This window comes from Vicia villosa, linkage group LG3, assembly GCF_029867415.1.
Source record: "Vicia villosa cultivar HV-30 ecotype Madison, WI linkage group LG3, Vvil1.0, whole genome shotgun sequence".
NCBI classification, from domain to species: domain Eukaryota; kingdom Viridiplantae; phylum Streptophyta; class Magnoliopsida; order Fabales; family Fabaceae; genus Vicia; species Vicia villosa.
The window spans coordinates 82,782,424-82,798,437 of NC_081182.1; the positions used below are offsets into that span (position 1 = coordinate 82,782,424).

The following is a 16,014-nucleotide window of genomic DNA, read 5'->3' on the forward strand; positions in this document are numbered from 1 at the left end:
CATTAACGACACACTATATTCTCTCTACAACTCTGTTATATTGAGGCGTCTTTGAAACAATATTCTCAAGTTTAATTTCATGTTCTTTGTAATACTCTTCAAATGGATATTTGTATTCACCACCATTATCTACTTTGACGTATTTCAAATTCCTCCTTTTTTCTCTTTCAACACTTGTATAAAAATGTTTAAAACACCAAGAATCTCATCTTTATATTTTAAAATAAAAATCTATATCTTTCTAGAGTAGTTTTTAATAAAAGTTACAAAATATAATGAAGTGTCTAGATATTTATCATCCATCATGCAAATATTAAAGTGAACTAAATTTAAATTTTTTTGCCTCTTATGATGGCCAGTGTCTAGATATTTATCATCCATCATGCAAATATTAAAGTGAACTAAATTTAAATTTTTTGCCTCTTATGATGGCCAAGATTATGAAAGAAAACTTTTCGTTACTTAGAGGGATATCTTTCACCAATAAAGTTTTTTTTATAAGAATTTCGAATCATTTTTCACTGTAGTGGCCTAGGTGTGTATGCTATAAATCACTAAATGCATATTTAATTGCATTCACTTCCTCGACTTCTTTCTGTTGTAATTATTATAATCATTGTTCCAAAATGACAAGAGAAGTGGATTTAAAAATTGGCAACACTTCATGCAGAGTTGCAAAATGAAACCATGCAACTTTTGAAGTGTGTTTGTAGGCCAATCATTGTGACATTTGGTAAAAGACACTGTTTCACCAAGGGCCGCTACCTTGTGAAACAATACCAATGTGGCCTATAAATAATTCATTATGAATTCAGAAAATAACAACACAAAAATGCAAATCCTCTAGAATAATTTCAGAGCACTTTTCGCTACATTCGAGTTTTCGCTGGTCTTGCGCAAACTCGAGAAGTCTGAATTATCCTGGGTATTCATGTGTAGAAACTCAAAGACAAATTAGGAGTGCTTGAAATACTATAAAGAAAGTGTTCCGTACACGATTCTAGCCTCGATTCCATTCGGTTTAAATTAATTTTCTAACAATCTTATAGTATTTTGTATTATGGCGATGGCGATCGAGACTTCTGTTCAAGCATCAAGAATATTAGAGAAAATCCAAATCAAAAATTCGGAATTTAACGAGAATTGACATCATAAATTCGGGCATATAAAGATCATATAGAGATGGATCGGTGCTTATATAGACCTATGAATTTGGATTCTAATGTAACTATTGAATTCCAAAATGTGAAATTTTGAGATCCTTATCATGGAGGATGAGAAATTCGAGATTCGCACAAATTAAGAACCTCGTGAGGAATGTTGTCAACGAATTATTTAAACATAAACCGAAAGTTTGTCAATGATTGTTGAAAAACAACTCGAATTTAAAATAAGCAGAAAGTCTGAAAGGCTGAGGATCTAAGACTGAACAAAATCGATTCTCGACTTATTTCTCTTATCTAGTAGAAGAAAATAATGAGAATTTTGTTAGTAAGTAACTTTAAGAGACTTCTCTTGGAATTATGTTATCCAAGACGAAATAAATTCAACAATGTCAAACCATACTTGGTTGGATGCAAGTGAGTGTTTAGAAGGAAGTATCATAAAGATGGTACACTAAACACCTACAAGTTTAGATTAATAGCCAAGTGTTTAGACAAGGAATTTGTTGATTATTTAAACACATATGCACTAGTAGCAAGGGCGGCAACAATTAGAGTATTGTTTGCATTAGTTTTTGCATGAACTTATAGTTCATCAAAAGGATGTCAAAATGACATTCCTAAAATGGAGATCTTGATGAGGAGATTTACATGGAGAAATCAGAAGGTTATATACTTCCTGTTAATGAACAAATAATGTACAAGCTTGTTAAATTTTTGTATGGATTAAAACAAGCACCGAAACGATGACATTAAAAGTTTGACTTTGTCATTGTAAGATTCTCCGATTAAGGAGGAGACTCACAAGTTAGAGGGAGAATTTTTAATCTTATCAAAACAAGAATTCAAAGAGTTTGTCATCATGAAAAAGGGGGATATTGTGAAAAATATATCATATATCTAGTTTTGATGAAGACAAAGATTATCAAACAAGAAAATGATCAAAAGTTTCATGCATATCAATGATGAAGTCGATCAAGAAGGTTAAACATAGAAATTCAAGTGAATATTTGAGACAAGAGAACTTAACAAAGGTACTCATTGCAATTTATACTATACTACTTTAAATTGCTCATAATTTTATCTCTCTCTTCATCTAAAAACCTTCTTGCATCGTCATGCATGATTATCTAAAAAGCTTCTTCATATAATTCTTGTCACAAGTGTTTGTACACAAAGTTGTGTGAGAACATTGTGATTTTCTTGTCTCCATGTTGATTATATGTTGATCTTTATCAACGAGATGAATGGAACTTTAAAAACAAATAGGTTTCTAGATTCGACATTCAAGATGAAAAGATCTTGAAATGTTAGACACCATTTTCGATCAAAGTAATGCGAAAATAGTGGGGGTTGTGAACTTAGTCAAATACACTTTATTGAGAAAGTTCTTGATAAGTTCAAACTGTCACGTTTCAAGAAAGTGAATATTCAATTTGATCTTAGTTTCAAAATAATGATGGAAGAGTTGTGGTCATATTATAATACACAAGTGAAATTGGTCTTCTAGTATAATGTACTATATCCGACATAACATTTGCAATTAGTAAATGAGTAGATTTACTAGCAATCCAAATGGTGAGCATTGGAAAGCCATCACAAGGATTTTGATTATCTTTTAAAAACCAAAATCTTGACCTCCATTATGGTAGGTTTCTTGCCATATTAGAAGGATATACCAATATGAGTCGGATTTCGAGTGTTGGAGATCGTATATTTACAACTAAGTGGATATTTACACTAGCTGGGGTGATATTTCTTGGAAAAGCAAGAAACAAAGATGCCTCACTATCTTGACCATGGAGCCGTAGTATGTGAATCTCGCTTCCACTGGTCAAGAAGTTGAATGGTTGAAGGACCTTCTGTTGGAAGCTCCATTGGCTAAATACAGTGTTTCAAAGGTGTTAACACAATGTAACAGTTAAGCCAGTTTAGAAAGATAATTCAGATAAGTGTAAAGTGAAAAGTCTGGGCACTGAGGCTTTAGACATTCTTTCGTGAGAAAATTGATTAAAGATGTAATAATTTCATTCACATATATACAACCGATCTATAATTTGAATGATTCATTTAATAAACCAATGGCCAGGGATTTAGTAAAGACAACCTCAAGAGGTGTGAGGTTGAAACTCCTTGAATAAGTGTTCCAACAATGATAGCAACCCAATCTGAAGTTAATACATCTTAACCTAAGATTCAATGGGTAACAACAAGTCGTTGATTTGGAAGTTGGTGCAACATTTTGTGACAATGTTTATTACATTATTGAGGGTTGAGTTTTTTTGAAACTCTTAATGAAGTTCTATATCGAGGAGGATATATCTCAAGAAATAGATACAAACTGAACTTCACCTATATGTTTCAAGATGGTGCCGTCTTAAAGTGAGAGTTGGAGTTTCTCTCATAAAAAATTCATGAAGAACAGGAAAAGCACATGGTCGTAAATAGTGTTAGGCGAGATATGTAGGCGAAAAACCTTTAAAGAGTGTGTGTATAGTAACGTCAGTCTGATCACATGGGATAACGGTTCAAAGCATAGCTACCTAACGTTCCGATTAGGCTTTGCGTTGTCTTTACTAAGGTTAAGTTCAAATCGAAAGATACCTAACTATATTAACACTCTTTTGCTTTCTATATTCTGGAATTGGACTTTGTCATTATTAGAACAAGTGGGGGATTGTTGTAATTATTATAATAATTGTTCCAAAATGACAAGAGAAGTGAATTTGAAAATTGGCAACACTTCATGCAGAGTTGCAAAATGAAACCATGCAACTTTTGAAGTGTGTTTGTAGGCCAATCATTGTGACATCTGGTAAAAGACATTGTTTCACCAAGGGCCGCTACCTTGTGATACAATTCCAATGTGGCCTATAAATAATTCATTATGAATTCAGAAAATAACAACACAAAAATGCAAATCCTCTAGAATAATTCCAGAGCACTCTTCGCTACATTCGAGTTTTCGCCGGTCTTGCGCAAACTCGAGAAGGCTGAATTATCCTGGGTATTCCTGCGTAGAAACTCCAAGACAAATTGGGAGTGCTTGAAATACTCTAAAGAAAGTGTTCTGTACACGATTCTAGCCTCGATTCCATTTGGTTTAAATTAATTTTCTAACACTTTCTTGCTTAGCTTTACATGAGCCTTATAAAGAATGTGAAACTCTTTTTCTTTGATACCAATATGACCCTCTGACTATCCTACATATGCCACAATCATCAAAGTAAGTGATAACTCTCAATATCTAAGACTTTTATCCAAATAAAGTTTAGATGAATATCAAGAATATGTCAAACTTTCTTCAATTCAAACGCAAAATCCAATTTTTTTAGAACGGGTTTAAGGAGTGGGTGTTGTTGGTAGAGAGGAAGTTCTAAATTGGGGGTTACTCAGGACCCATGCTTCGGGCTTCCGAAATACAATGGGATCTACGTGAAGTTGATAATTATGAGTGTTACGAGGAATTTGATTGAGAAGTTCAATGGCAAAAAGAAGGAGATTCATTAGTTCGTTATTTAGTTCGAATTGGTGAAATGGTGGAATCCATAAAAATAATTCAACTGGGCACCCAACACTAATTTCAACTCAAACACATACCAACAATTTTATAAACTCCCCAGTTTCTTATTTTACCATGTCAAAATCACCAAAATTATAAGGTGAGAAGAAATCACACCTAGTAGTAATATGGTATAATGCTCCATAATCAATAATCTAACTTGAATATTAATATGTATAAACATTTCTATTACATTGTGTCTTTATTATCTTTCTTCTCACTACCTTCATCTATTTCTCTACAATAATTTCACTCTCATCATCAAGTCAACCAAGGCTATATATACCACTTTGTTGAAAAGAACCAAGTAAACTGGTATCTTTAAAATGATATATTTTTGCACACATGTGAGATTAAACACACAACCTACATATTAAATTCTAGAAGATTTCTTTACCCACCTCCCTATGGGGGTCACCCCCAGCGAAAAACCAAAACTGCCCCTGCTTCGGAGATGCATCTCCGAAGTTATTTTTTTTTTGAATTTTTATACATTTCGGAAATGCATCTCCGAAAACACCAAAAAAGTGGTGTTTTCGGAGATGCATCTCCGAAGTTAAAAAAATTTAAAAACGTGAATATTTTCGGAAGTTCATTTCCGAAAATATTCCTGCATATACAAATTTCCCTCCTTCACTATTTCATCATTTCTCTCCAAAACATCTCAAAACCCTCTCCAAAACCCAATCAATCTCCATCCATTTTTCACCCTAAAATCAAGTTTCAAACCGTTGATCACGTTAAAGGGAGCATAGAAAGCTACAATTTCAGGTAAACATCACTCATTTCATCCCCTATTTCACTACATTGATTGATAAATTTTGTGCTGAAACTGATATGGTTCGGAAGTGCATTTCCGAAATATATTACCTAATAAATTTCGGAAATGAACTTCCGAAATATGCCCTGGCAGTTAAAAAAAAACAGTTTTGGCCAATTTTGCTAATTTAATCATTTGTTAGGTATGGTGCATCCGGACAACATTGTGCGAGACGATGGAGTATTAGTTCCGGAAATTGTCAACGTTAATAACGATCCGGTTATTGATGTTACTCCTATGATCGATGCGGTCGATGTTCGGAAACATTTTACAAATTATCGGAGCTTCGGTAGTCGTGAACAATTGATTGATTGGGTTCGGAAGGAAGCTAACAAACATGGATTTGGAATTGTTATTTTAAGGTCGGACAACGGAAATAGTAGGCGGAAAGCTTTCGTTGTTTTGAATTGCGAACGGGGTGGTAGTTATGTACAATTAAACCGGGTGTTAAAACACGAGGACACGGGATCGAGAAAATGCGGGTGTCCGTTTAAGTTGCGTGCTACTCGGAGGGTTGATGATTTGTGGCGGTTAACCGTAATTTATGGAATTCATAATCATGCCTTGGATGTCAAGTTACACGGACATCCAATGGCGTGTCGTTTGTCCCGCGAAGAGAGGAATGTGATCGGACCTAACGATAGTCAAAGTGGCGCCTCGCAACATACTTGCTGATTTGATGATTTTGCCCCGCCGAAGGAAAATGACTCCAAAATCACCATCTCCGACGAGTTGGAAGTGATAATGGAGAAGTTTGCTAAAGCGGACGACAAAACAAAAATGCACATAAAAGAACAATTGCGAAAGATCGCATTTCCGGAGACCACCGATTTGAAACCGCCATCTCAACCGGTTAAAACGAAAGGTGCACCGAAAAAGTCCAAAATTACACAAGATGACACGTCAACAAAACGATCTCCTTCCTACTTTGAACATGTTGATGCATCGTTTCCGAAAATTCATGAGATACCGAAGTCTAAGTTTAGTGGTAACAAAGGAGCCCGTATTTCGAAGCCACCTCGCACACCGCCGATCAAAAAATCACCAATTGTCTACATTGATGAGATGCCACTTTTTATGCACAAATATATCGATAACATCGTTGATGTTGGAGGCGACGACAATTGTGGATATCGGGCCGTTGCGGGTTTGCTCGGTAAAGGGGAAAATAATCACACTTTAGTCCGACGGGAACTCATTGCGGAGTTGACTTCGTATCGGGACATCTACGGCCAACTATATGAAAATCAAGAAAAGTTTGCGAAAATTTATGATGCACTTGTTCCATCACTTACCGGTATCGCTCCGGTTTCGAAGTGGATGTCATTCCCCGAGATGGGTCATCTAATAGCAAGTGCATATGATATGGTGTGCGTCGATTTGACGAGGTTTGGACTAAGTGAGACTTTCTTTCCACTTCATAGTCGACCGCCGTTGGACGCGTCGGGCCGCATCATATGCATCGGGTATCTACGATCGCGGCACTTCGTTCAAGTGTTTTTGAAACCGGGTTGTCCTATACCGGCTACTTCTTGTCAATGGACGACACATCGTTCAAATGAGGCGGAGACTTGGCCGGATCCGTTCGTTTCAAGAATGGCGGAGTTTGAAGAAATGATGAGCAAAGAGCGCGAGCAAAATAGAGAGCGGTCGAAGAACGTGCCTATTTTGGACTTAGGATCCACCGATTGGTTCGGTGAATTTTAGTTCGTTCCGGATCGTTTTTGTTTGTAACGATCATTTTTTGTATGTATTGTTGTTTATCATGTAAAATCGGACCGATTCAATACATATATAATATAAGTATGTTTTATGTCATCTTTGTCTAATTTATGTTTAATGTCAATTCCATTTGTTCAATTTACACAACACACTAAGCAATCAACAAAATGTAAAATTTATGTCTGTTTCTGCATAATTCGGAAATGAACTTCCGAAATATACATGTCTGCCTCCTATTTTCGGAAGTTCATTTCCGAAATGTCCCCTGAGGCAGGATAAGGTTTGTTGGGCCATCAATGCTCCAATAAGTCTATAAATACTACACACTCTTCTTCATCCTCTTCACACCACAAAACACAAATAACACAAACCTACCCCCACCTAGCATTCGTCTACTTTGAAACCGGCTACCCGATGTCGTTCCAATTTCGCTTCTCGCGCGACACGCCGTTTGCGGAGTTGATACCGTCGCTTAACACGCTTTTGCGCTATCCCGAGAATCGAAAGGTTGTCAAGCTCGAGTACCGCTCGCCATCGCTTAACGACGAGGGAGGCATTAAGTTCACACCTTTTGAGATCAAGAACGACGAAGATTTAGCGGTTTTGTGGACAACGTTCGACCGATTTTCTTCGAAAGGCCCGATCGAGTTGGACGCGAAACTTCAAAGATCGGCGGACGACGTTATCAAAATGTTGACTCATCCCCACCTACCCGTGTTCAACAATATGTAACTTTAATTTTCAGTAATATTATCGTTGTAATCTTCACCCGATTAAATAAAGCGAATCGTTGTTGTTTTTCATTTTTCTTCTGTCCAGACATAAATTCGGAGGTTCATTTCCGATTTCCCTCAAGGGAGGTGCGTTCGGAGATGAACTTCCGAAAACACCACATTTTCTGAAAAGTAACTTTATTTCGGAGATGCATCTCCGAAATAAATATTTTATATTAAAAAAAACACGTTTTCGGAGATACATTTCCGAAAACACCTTTTTTTACAAAAAAAGTACCTTTTCGGAAATGAACTTCCGAAACAAGGGGTAGTGTGGTAAATTCACCAGGGGTGGGCAGGAAGGTTAGGAGGTGGGTGAAGAAACTTTCTAAATTCTATATCATAATATTAATCACACAAAAATTTAATATTAGTGACAAAAAATTTAATGAGATATTTTTTAAATAAGAGAATTAAAAAAAAAAAGTCTAAAACATTCCACTATGTAAAATAATGGAAACAACAACTATCATCAAAGGTGAAAACTAAACAACTTTTAAAGAAATATTTTAATATTAAATTTTTTTAACATATGTTCAAAGGACACTTAACATGTGTCTCTAATACATGTTAAGAAATATATACAATAAAAATATTCTTTTAAAAACTATGGATCTATCTTTTAAACTCTTTTTAATGTACACTTTTTATTATAATATATAATTTTTATTTTTACACGCCTTAGCATGTAGAATATTCTTTTAAAAACTATGAATTTATGTATTTTTTTAAACTCTTTTTAATGTACAATTTTTATTTTAATATATAATTTTTATTTTTACACTCCTTAACATGTAAGATATATTAACTTGATGAGAAACAAACTACTACTAAAATGCTGTCTTGTCTCCCCCTACTCAAAAATTGAAATATAAACCATCAAGTTGCATTGATGAATTTACATTATTGATTAACAAATTCTAGATAAGAATAATTAAGAAAATTCACACTCAATCATCTCCTAGTGGGACTCCACATGCCCCAACCTTCTCTCCACACCACACCTATTAGCATCACATGACTATTGATTGCAATGAATAATGTCCATAAATTATTTGTCAAATCTATAATAATATGGGTCTTACATATTAAACTATTGTAAATAGCATATTCCATTAAGTTGTGAGCTAAAGTTCTAATTATTTAGCAAAAGTTATATCATGTTATAAAGTTGAGATATTTGAAGTGCAATAATATGAAAATCATGTGATGAAAAAACCAGTATAGGATTTATGTAATGAATAAATAAATCCATAAAAAGATCTATGGTGGGATATGAAATATGAATGTCCATAAAAAACAATGTCAAATATAAAGTTTTGATGTAAAGAGTGGTTAATGCGTTTTACTGTGGTTTCCCACGAGGATGTGTCACCACTCACCATGATGTATGTTTATAAAAAGAAATATTAAATTAAATTATAAGCAAGCAATAGTAAGAGTCAAAATTCCATAGAAAAACATTATAGCATACTATAACAACTTTTGTGTTTAGTTGAGATATCTTATCATATCATAATAGACTTCAATAATTATGAACCAAAAGTGACATTAGATTTAACTCAAACATTATCATCTTTCACTTTATAATTAAAAAGAGTTTAAAGAAAGAAATATTAGGAGTGACAAACGAGCATCCCGTTCTGTTTAGACCTATTTTGTAAAAGCCCGTAAAAAAATAGAGCGGAGCGGGACGGTCAAAGTTAAGAGTGTGAACCTAAAATCTTGGCTTACCTCACAAAAAGTGAAGGCGGGGCGGGCTAAGCCCGCTGACACTACACCTTTTAAGTCTAAAAATACAAAATTTATGTTAATACCCATGCTCGTAAAACCCCACATAAAAAATAGAATGGGACAGTCACATAAAAATACGGGCAAAACGGATATGTCTAACGGACCGGACCTATTTTGTGACCCTAAGAAATACTATGACAAGATATGTTTGACATTTACACCACCACCCATTTGTAGTAGCTTTTAAAGATGTTTCAAAACAATGAGATCTCATTATGGTTGAAGAAAAGAAAAACTTATTTTGGTATATAAAATGTCTATTGGGTGCAAAGCCGACAGGAGTTCCTAAAAATAAATAATACACGAAGTCTCCATCCATTAGTTTGTTCAATTCGGTCTTATGCCTCATTTAATTTAGGCAGGTTATTTTTGGGCTAGTCAAAGCATTTCTTTTCTCTCATTTGATACAATTTGAATCTAAACTACTCACCAAAAAAAGAAAAGAAAGAATAGAAGCAAAATAAACCAATCTATAGTGATAGATGTCTCACTTGATTATCAAAATTTGGATGATTTAACCGAGAGAACCGATAAAGTTAAAGTAGTTTCTATGAGGCATGGTAAAATCACTATTAAAGTATAATCAAAGGCTATAATTTTTTTTTAAGACAAATTAATATATTAAAAGTAGGAGAGGGTAAAAAACCCAAGGACAAAAAGTAAGAATTCAGAAAACCAGTGTTTTAAAAACCGGACCGGACATTAAACTGGTGAGAGTATTGAGTCACTGTTTATTGGTCGAACCATTGAGTCACTGGTCGAACTGCATGTCTGAACTGGATTAAACCGGATAACTCGGTTGAATAGACCGGTCGTTATAACAAAATTATATAACTATAAAACTTGTCGAACCGAATGATTCAGTCTCTACAAAATATAACTAGCACTTAAATTTTATGAAAATATCATATTAAAATTAAATTTTCAAGTTCATAATTTAAATTCAAATTTTAAACATAAGTATCACACATAATAAAATAGTACAAAATTACAAGGTATAATTGCAAACAAAGTTTAATTGCAACATAATCTAATTGAATAATTTATAACAAAATAATTTCACTATTTACTAAATTTAATTTAAAAAAAGAAAAACGGTTTAAATATTGGGATCTCCTTCTTCAATATCAATTATCGTTAACAAAATCAACCGTATCTACAAAATTTTTTATTTTATTTTTATTTTTTATTTTAATTTTTCATTAAAAATAATTAAAACGACGTCGCTTTAATTTTTTAAAATTAAAAAAATAAAAAAAGTATTTAAACTGCCGGTTCATAAAAACCGCCATTAAACCGGTTTTACCGGTTGACATCGATTTGATGACATTCCCGATCCAGCTATTGAATCAGACCGGTTATCTGTTCGATTCCCGGTTCAACCGGTCCGGTCCGGTTTTTAAAACACCGCAGAAAACATAAGTTCTATGAAATTAAAATTACTCTAAAACATGAAATTAAAATTACTCTAAAACATAATGGAAACGAGCTTACAAAAAACAATCAACAAATTAAAAAATAAAAAATCCAGAAAAATAAGATAGAATTCAATCTAACGGAACTACTATTAATAAAATAAAGACCACTAAGAGAAGTATCGGAACCAAGCCAAAAAATTTATTCATTGGGTTAGTTGGAAGGGTGTGACTTTGCCTTATTTAAAGGGTGGTTTAAATATTAAGGATTTAAACGACTTTAATCTCGCGCTTTTAAATAAGTGGAGATGGAGAATTGCAAATGGGGGGAGGATGTTGTGGTTGGATGTTTTGAAGGCGAGATATGGAGATGTGAATATGCACCTTTTTGGTGGCGGGATTCAAAAAAAAAATTCCTCCTATTCTATTTGGTGGCGGGACATGCTAAAGGTTGGTATTTCTTCCGCTTATCATATAGATCCTTTTCTTGAGAATAGTTGTTTTATTGTGGGCAATGGTTTTAACACTCCATTTTGGGAGGTTTGTTGGTTAAATGATGTTTGTTTGTCGGAGGCTTTTCCGGAACTTTTTGAGATTTCTTTATTGAAAAATGTTTCCGTAGCGGTTATGGGAGGGTGGAGTGACGGCGTTTGGAAATGGGGAGATTTGGGCATCCCGATGATGGAGGTGGTTGAGGCGGGTTTATTATCTAAGCTTTTGTCACTTAGGAACTTGTTGGAAACTTTTGTGGGTAGCAATTCGGAAAAGGATTCCGTGTGTTGGAATATTGAGACGGATAAGATTTTTTCGGTAGCATCATGTTATCGCCGGTATGCTTCCCGGCGAATTCCTTTTGGTCCCATTAATAGGAATGATGAGGCGTTGGAAAAGATTTGGAAGATGGAGATACCTTTTAAAATTAAAGCATTTGCATGGAGACTTTTTGTGAATAGGCTTCCAACCAAAGATCTTTTAAAAGTTAGAGGTATTTCTTTTCCTACTTCTAATTTAAATTGTATCTTTTGTGGGGTTCATTTGGAGGATAGAGACCATCTTTTCTTCAAATGTCATGTAATTAAACTTGTTTGGAAAGATATTGGTGAGTGGGTGGATTATTCGGGTTGGAAGGAGGACGATTGCATTCCGCTTTTTATGGAATGGTATGCCGTGAGTCGTTTGAAAAGTATTAAAGAAGGTAAATTGGGGGTGTTTTGGTTGGCCACTTGTTGGATTATTTGGTTGACAAGGAATGGCTTTTGCTTTAAAAATGAGGTTTGGAATATAAATGACATAGTGTGGAAAATCAAGTTCTTGATGTGGAGGTGGTCATTATTTGGTGATATTACTCACTCCAATTGTAACTTTTACGATTTTTGCAAAGATCCGCTATCTTTTTTATCGTGAGTGTAATTGGTTAGTAATATTCCTTTTTTTGTCGGATTTAGTCCGATCTTGTGTATCAAGGTTGGAGAACCCTTAGTTCTCCCATTAATATATTTCTTGCTTACACAAAAAAAAAATTTAATCCGCTATCGAGTAATTTAAATGATATATTTTGAAGCTAATTAGAGAAATTACATGAGTTTCTCACTAATCTATTAAAAAAATTACTTCCAACCAAAAAATGTTCCTTCACTTTTTTTACGCTTGTTGAAGTGTCAGAATTTTTTTCCAACTAATCATACATCAAGAAAAAAAAATTGAAAATGTTCATCCTAACTCGCGACTGGTTGATTTGTAAATGCTAAATTAGAGAATGAGAGGAAGACTATTTTTAGTAAGACCACTTATAATGGGGATGTTGAAAATATTTTTCAATAGTTGAATGCTTGTAATGGATGGTTGAATGAGGTGTTGAAAGTGATATGGATTAATTTGTCTTGAAAACATTTAACATGTTGAATCAAAAATGAATGAGGCCACTTATAATACTTTCCAAAATCTTATTGGTTGTTGTGATTGTTTATATTTTTATCCCACCTTAATTATTTGGGATGATATCTCAATACACCTCATGGTTCTCTTACACACCGCACGAAATTCCACTTTTGCCTCCAGCTTCAGTAGATACACTTCCGGAATCCTTCCGTATGTACATCTACGGAACGTGTTAAGAAAGTGTATTCCGTATATACATCTACGGAAGCACCCTGATTGCTGATATATTTTAAAAACTTTTATTGAAATTCCGCTTCTAATGGTATATTCATTTGCTTGAAACAATTAAGAATCATGATTTTTCCATAGTATATCATAGTAGTGTAATGTAAATGTAATGGTATATATAGTACACGAAAAGAAAATATCTTATAAATCTTACAAATAATGTCAAACATAATAAAAATAAAATTATATCAATCTAATAAAAATACAAATATCAAAAGTGTCTCAAAATGAGACCGATGAAACTTGTAGTTCTAATCCATATTCAAACAAAATAAGGCCCCAAAAAATCCTAGCTAACATCAACAATAAAACATAACTTCGTTGACGTTATCCAAGATAACTGAACTCTCCCGAAGAATAATCGACCAACACATTACCATGTGTTGTATGATGAAAATAGATTTAGTGTAGAACAACTACAAAGTTTTAGTTGTTTTAAATTACGTTTAGCATAAGTTATTAGTAAAACTTTGTAGCTGATCTGCACTGAATTTAATTTCATCATACAACACATGGTAATGTTGGTCGACTATGCTCCGGGAGAGTTCAGTTATCTTGGATAACGTCAAATAAGTAATGTTTTACTGTTGATGTTAGCTAGGCTTTTTTGGGAGCCTTATTTTGTTTGAATATGGAACTTATGTTTTGCTGTCGATGTTGATGCATGCTGTGCAATCCTCCTGGTCAGCCATAATGTATGCGTAATACAAATAAAGTCGAATTAGATACAATTAAAGGCCCCTCAACTGGAATTAGATACAATTAAAGGCCCCTCAATTAAAGGTCTCTATCCGAACCGTGAGTCATAATGTCTGCATTGTGATTCCGTAGATGCACCTACGGAAGCACCTCAGTTCTAAAATGTATGGTGATTCCGTAGACGCATCTACAGAAGACCCTGAAGCTCAGAAACACAACAATGGCGTAATTGTGTCCAGTCACCCAAATCGTCCAAAATAAACCACAAACAACACCTACATTGTCTCTAAACAATATCTCTAAACCTATCCAATCATTTCTACACCTAAATATCATATTCTAATTCGATTTCAAAATACTCTAATATAAGTCAAAATATCGAAAACTTATCGATTAAATAACGATTTGAACTTGATGAAATGTCTTGATACTTGATGTTGACAATGTAGGTCGAACCCGAGAGAAAGAAATGTGAAGTTTTGATATTTGGGGTTTAGAGAGCTTGAGAGATAAAAGTTTGAAATGAAGAGAATGAGGGACGGGAGAGGTCTTACGTGAGTTATAACGTCAAACTTTTCCGTAGATGCACCTACGGAATGCCCTAACTTTCTTCCGTAGGTAGATCTACGGAATAACACAACGTTAAACAAAAAAAAGTTGCTTCTGGAAGTGCATCTACGAAAGCACGAGGGCAATTTGGTCAATTCGGTGGTGCGTAAGAAGGGCATGGGGTGGAATGAGAAATTGTCTTATTTGGAGTCTATTATTTTATAGAACATCAATTTTTATTTTTTTTTTATTTTCACCAAAATTTATCATTTTTTTTGTCTATAAATAAAGCCTTGGTTCATTTGATTTGGATAAAGGGAAAAAAAATTCATTTTTTCTCTCTAATTCTTTTATTTAGCCTCTAATAAATTCTTGTTTGTGAGTTGAGTCTATTGTACTAATTAAGTTATGTGTTTTATTTTAGGTGTGTTGTGTGTTGTGTGTTTAGTGTATTTGTATTGTATTTTAATTTTTTTGTAATTTTATTTATTTTAATAATGACTATTCTTAATTAATTTTTTTATTTGCAAGTAATAAAGACAAGATATATGAATAGTCATTATTAAAACAAATAAAACTACAAAAATATATTAATTAAGAATAGTCATTATTTAAAAAAATAAAATTACGAAAAAATCAATCATAATTTTTTTATGTTTAAAATAATAATATTTGTAGTTCTTCAAGGATGTTTGATAAGTTTTTTATGAATTATATAACAAATTTATTATTTGTTATCTTTCAAGGATATTTTATATGTTCTTTAGGAACTATATTAGAAATTCATTATTTTCTTCAGGAATGTTTTATATGTTTTTTTTTTTGTGAATTTTATAAGAAATTTATTATTTTGCTATCTGATTAATATGTTTTTCAGAAATTTTACAAGAAATTCATTTCTTTCAAAAATGCTTTATATGTTCTTCAGGTACTATATAAGACTTGCTGTTTTATTTAATTAATATATTATTTTATTATTTTGTAAATTAAATTAAAAATTTTCTTATTAAAATAAATTCAATTGATGACATGGATTCACCATATTACTGCCACCTCATTAAAAAACATGACACATCATCAAAATTGGATGGGGATCAGGTAAATTCAAGGTCTTCTAGATTAAGGGGTTGGAATAGCTTATTTTGTAATAAAGAGACTACTTGTTTAAAAAATCAAAAATAAAAGGACTAAAAGTATATTTAAATCTATATTTTATAACAAAATGTTTTTAAATAATATAAATATAATAATTTGATTATACATAATGTTTAAGACTCTCAGACGATCACTCATCATCTTTTTTGCAACATTGATTTCGTATCTATGTGCGGATTCATTGGATTATGCTCAT

General features: G+C 33.3%; 1 protein-coding gene across 1 annotated transcript; it reads left to right on the forward strand.

Annotated features, from left to right (window-relative positions):
- The first annotated feature begins 11,690 nt into the window (after window positions 1-11,690).
- LOC131658424 (uncharacterized) lies at window positions 11,691-12,653 on the forward strand. Its single transcript, XM_058927719.1, has 2 exons — window positions 11,691-12,444; window positions 12,544-12,653. Exons 1-2 carry the CDS (start codon window positions 11,691-11,693, stop codon window positions 12,651-12,653), a joined length of 864 nt encoding a protein of 287 aa, XP_058783702.1.
- Window positions 12,654-16,014: the final 3,361 nt, after the last annotated feature.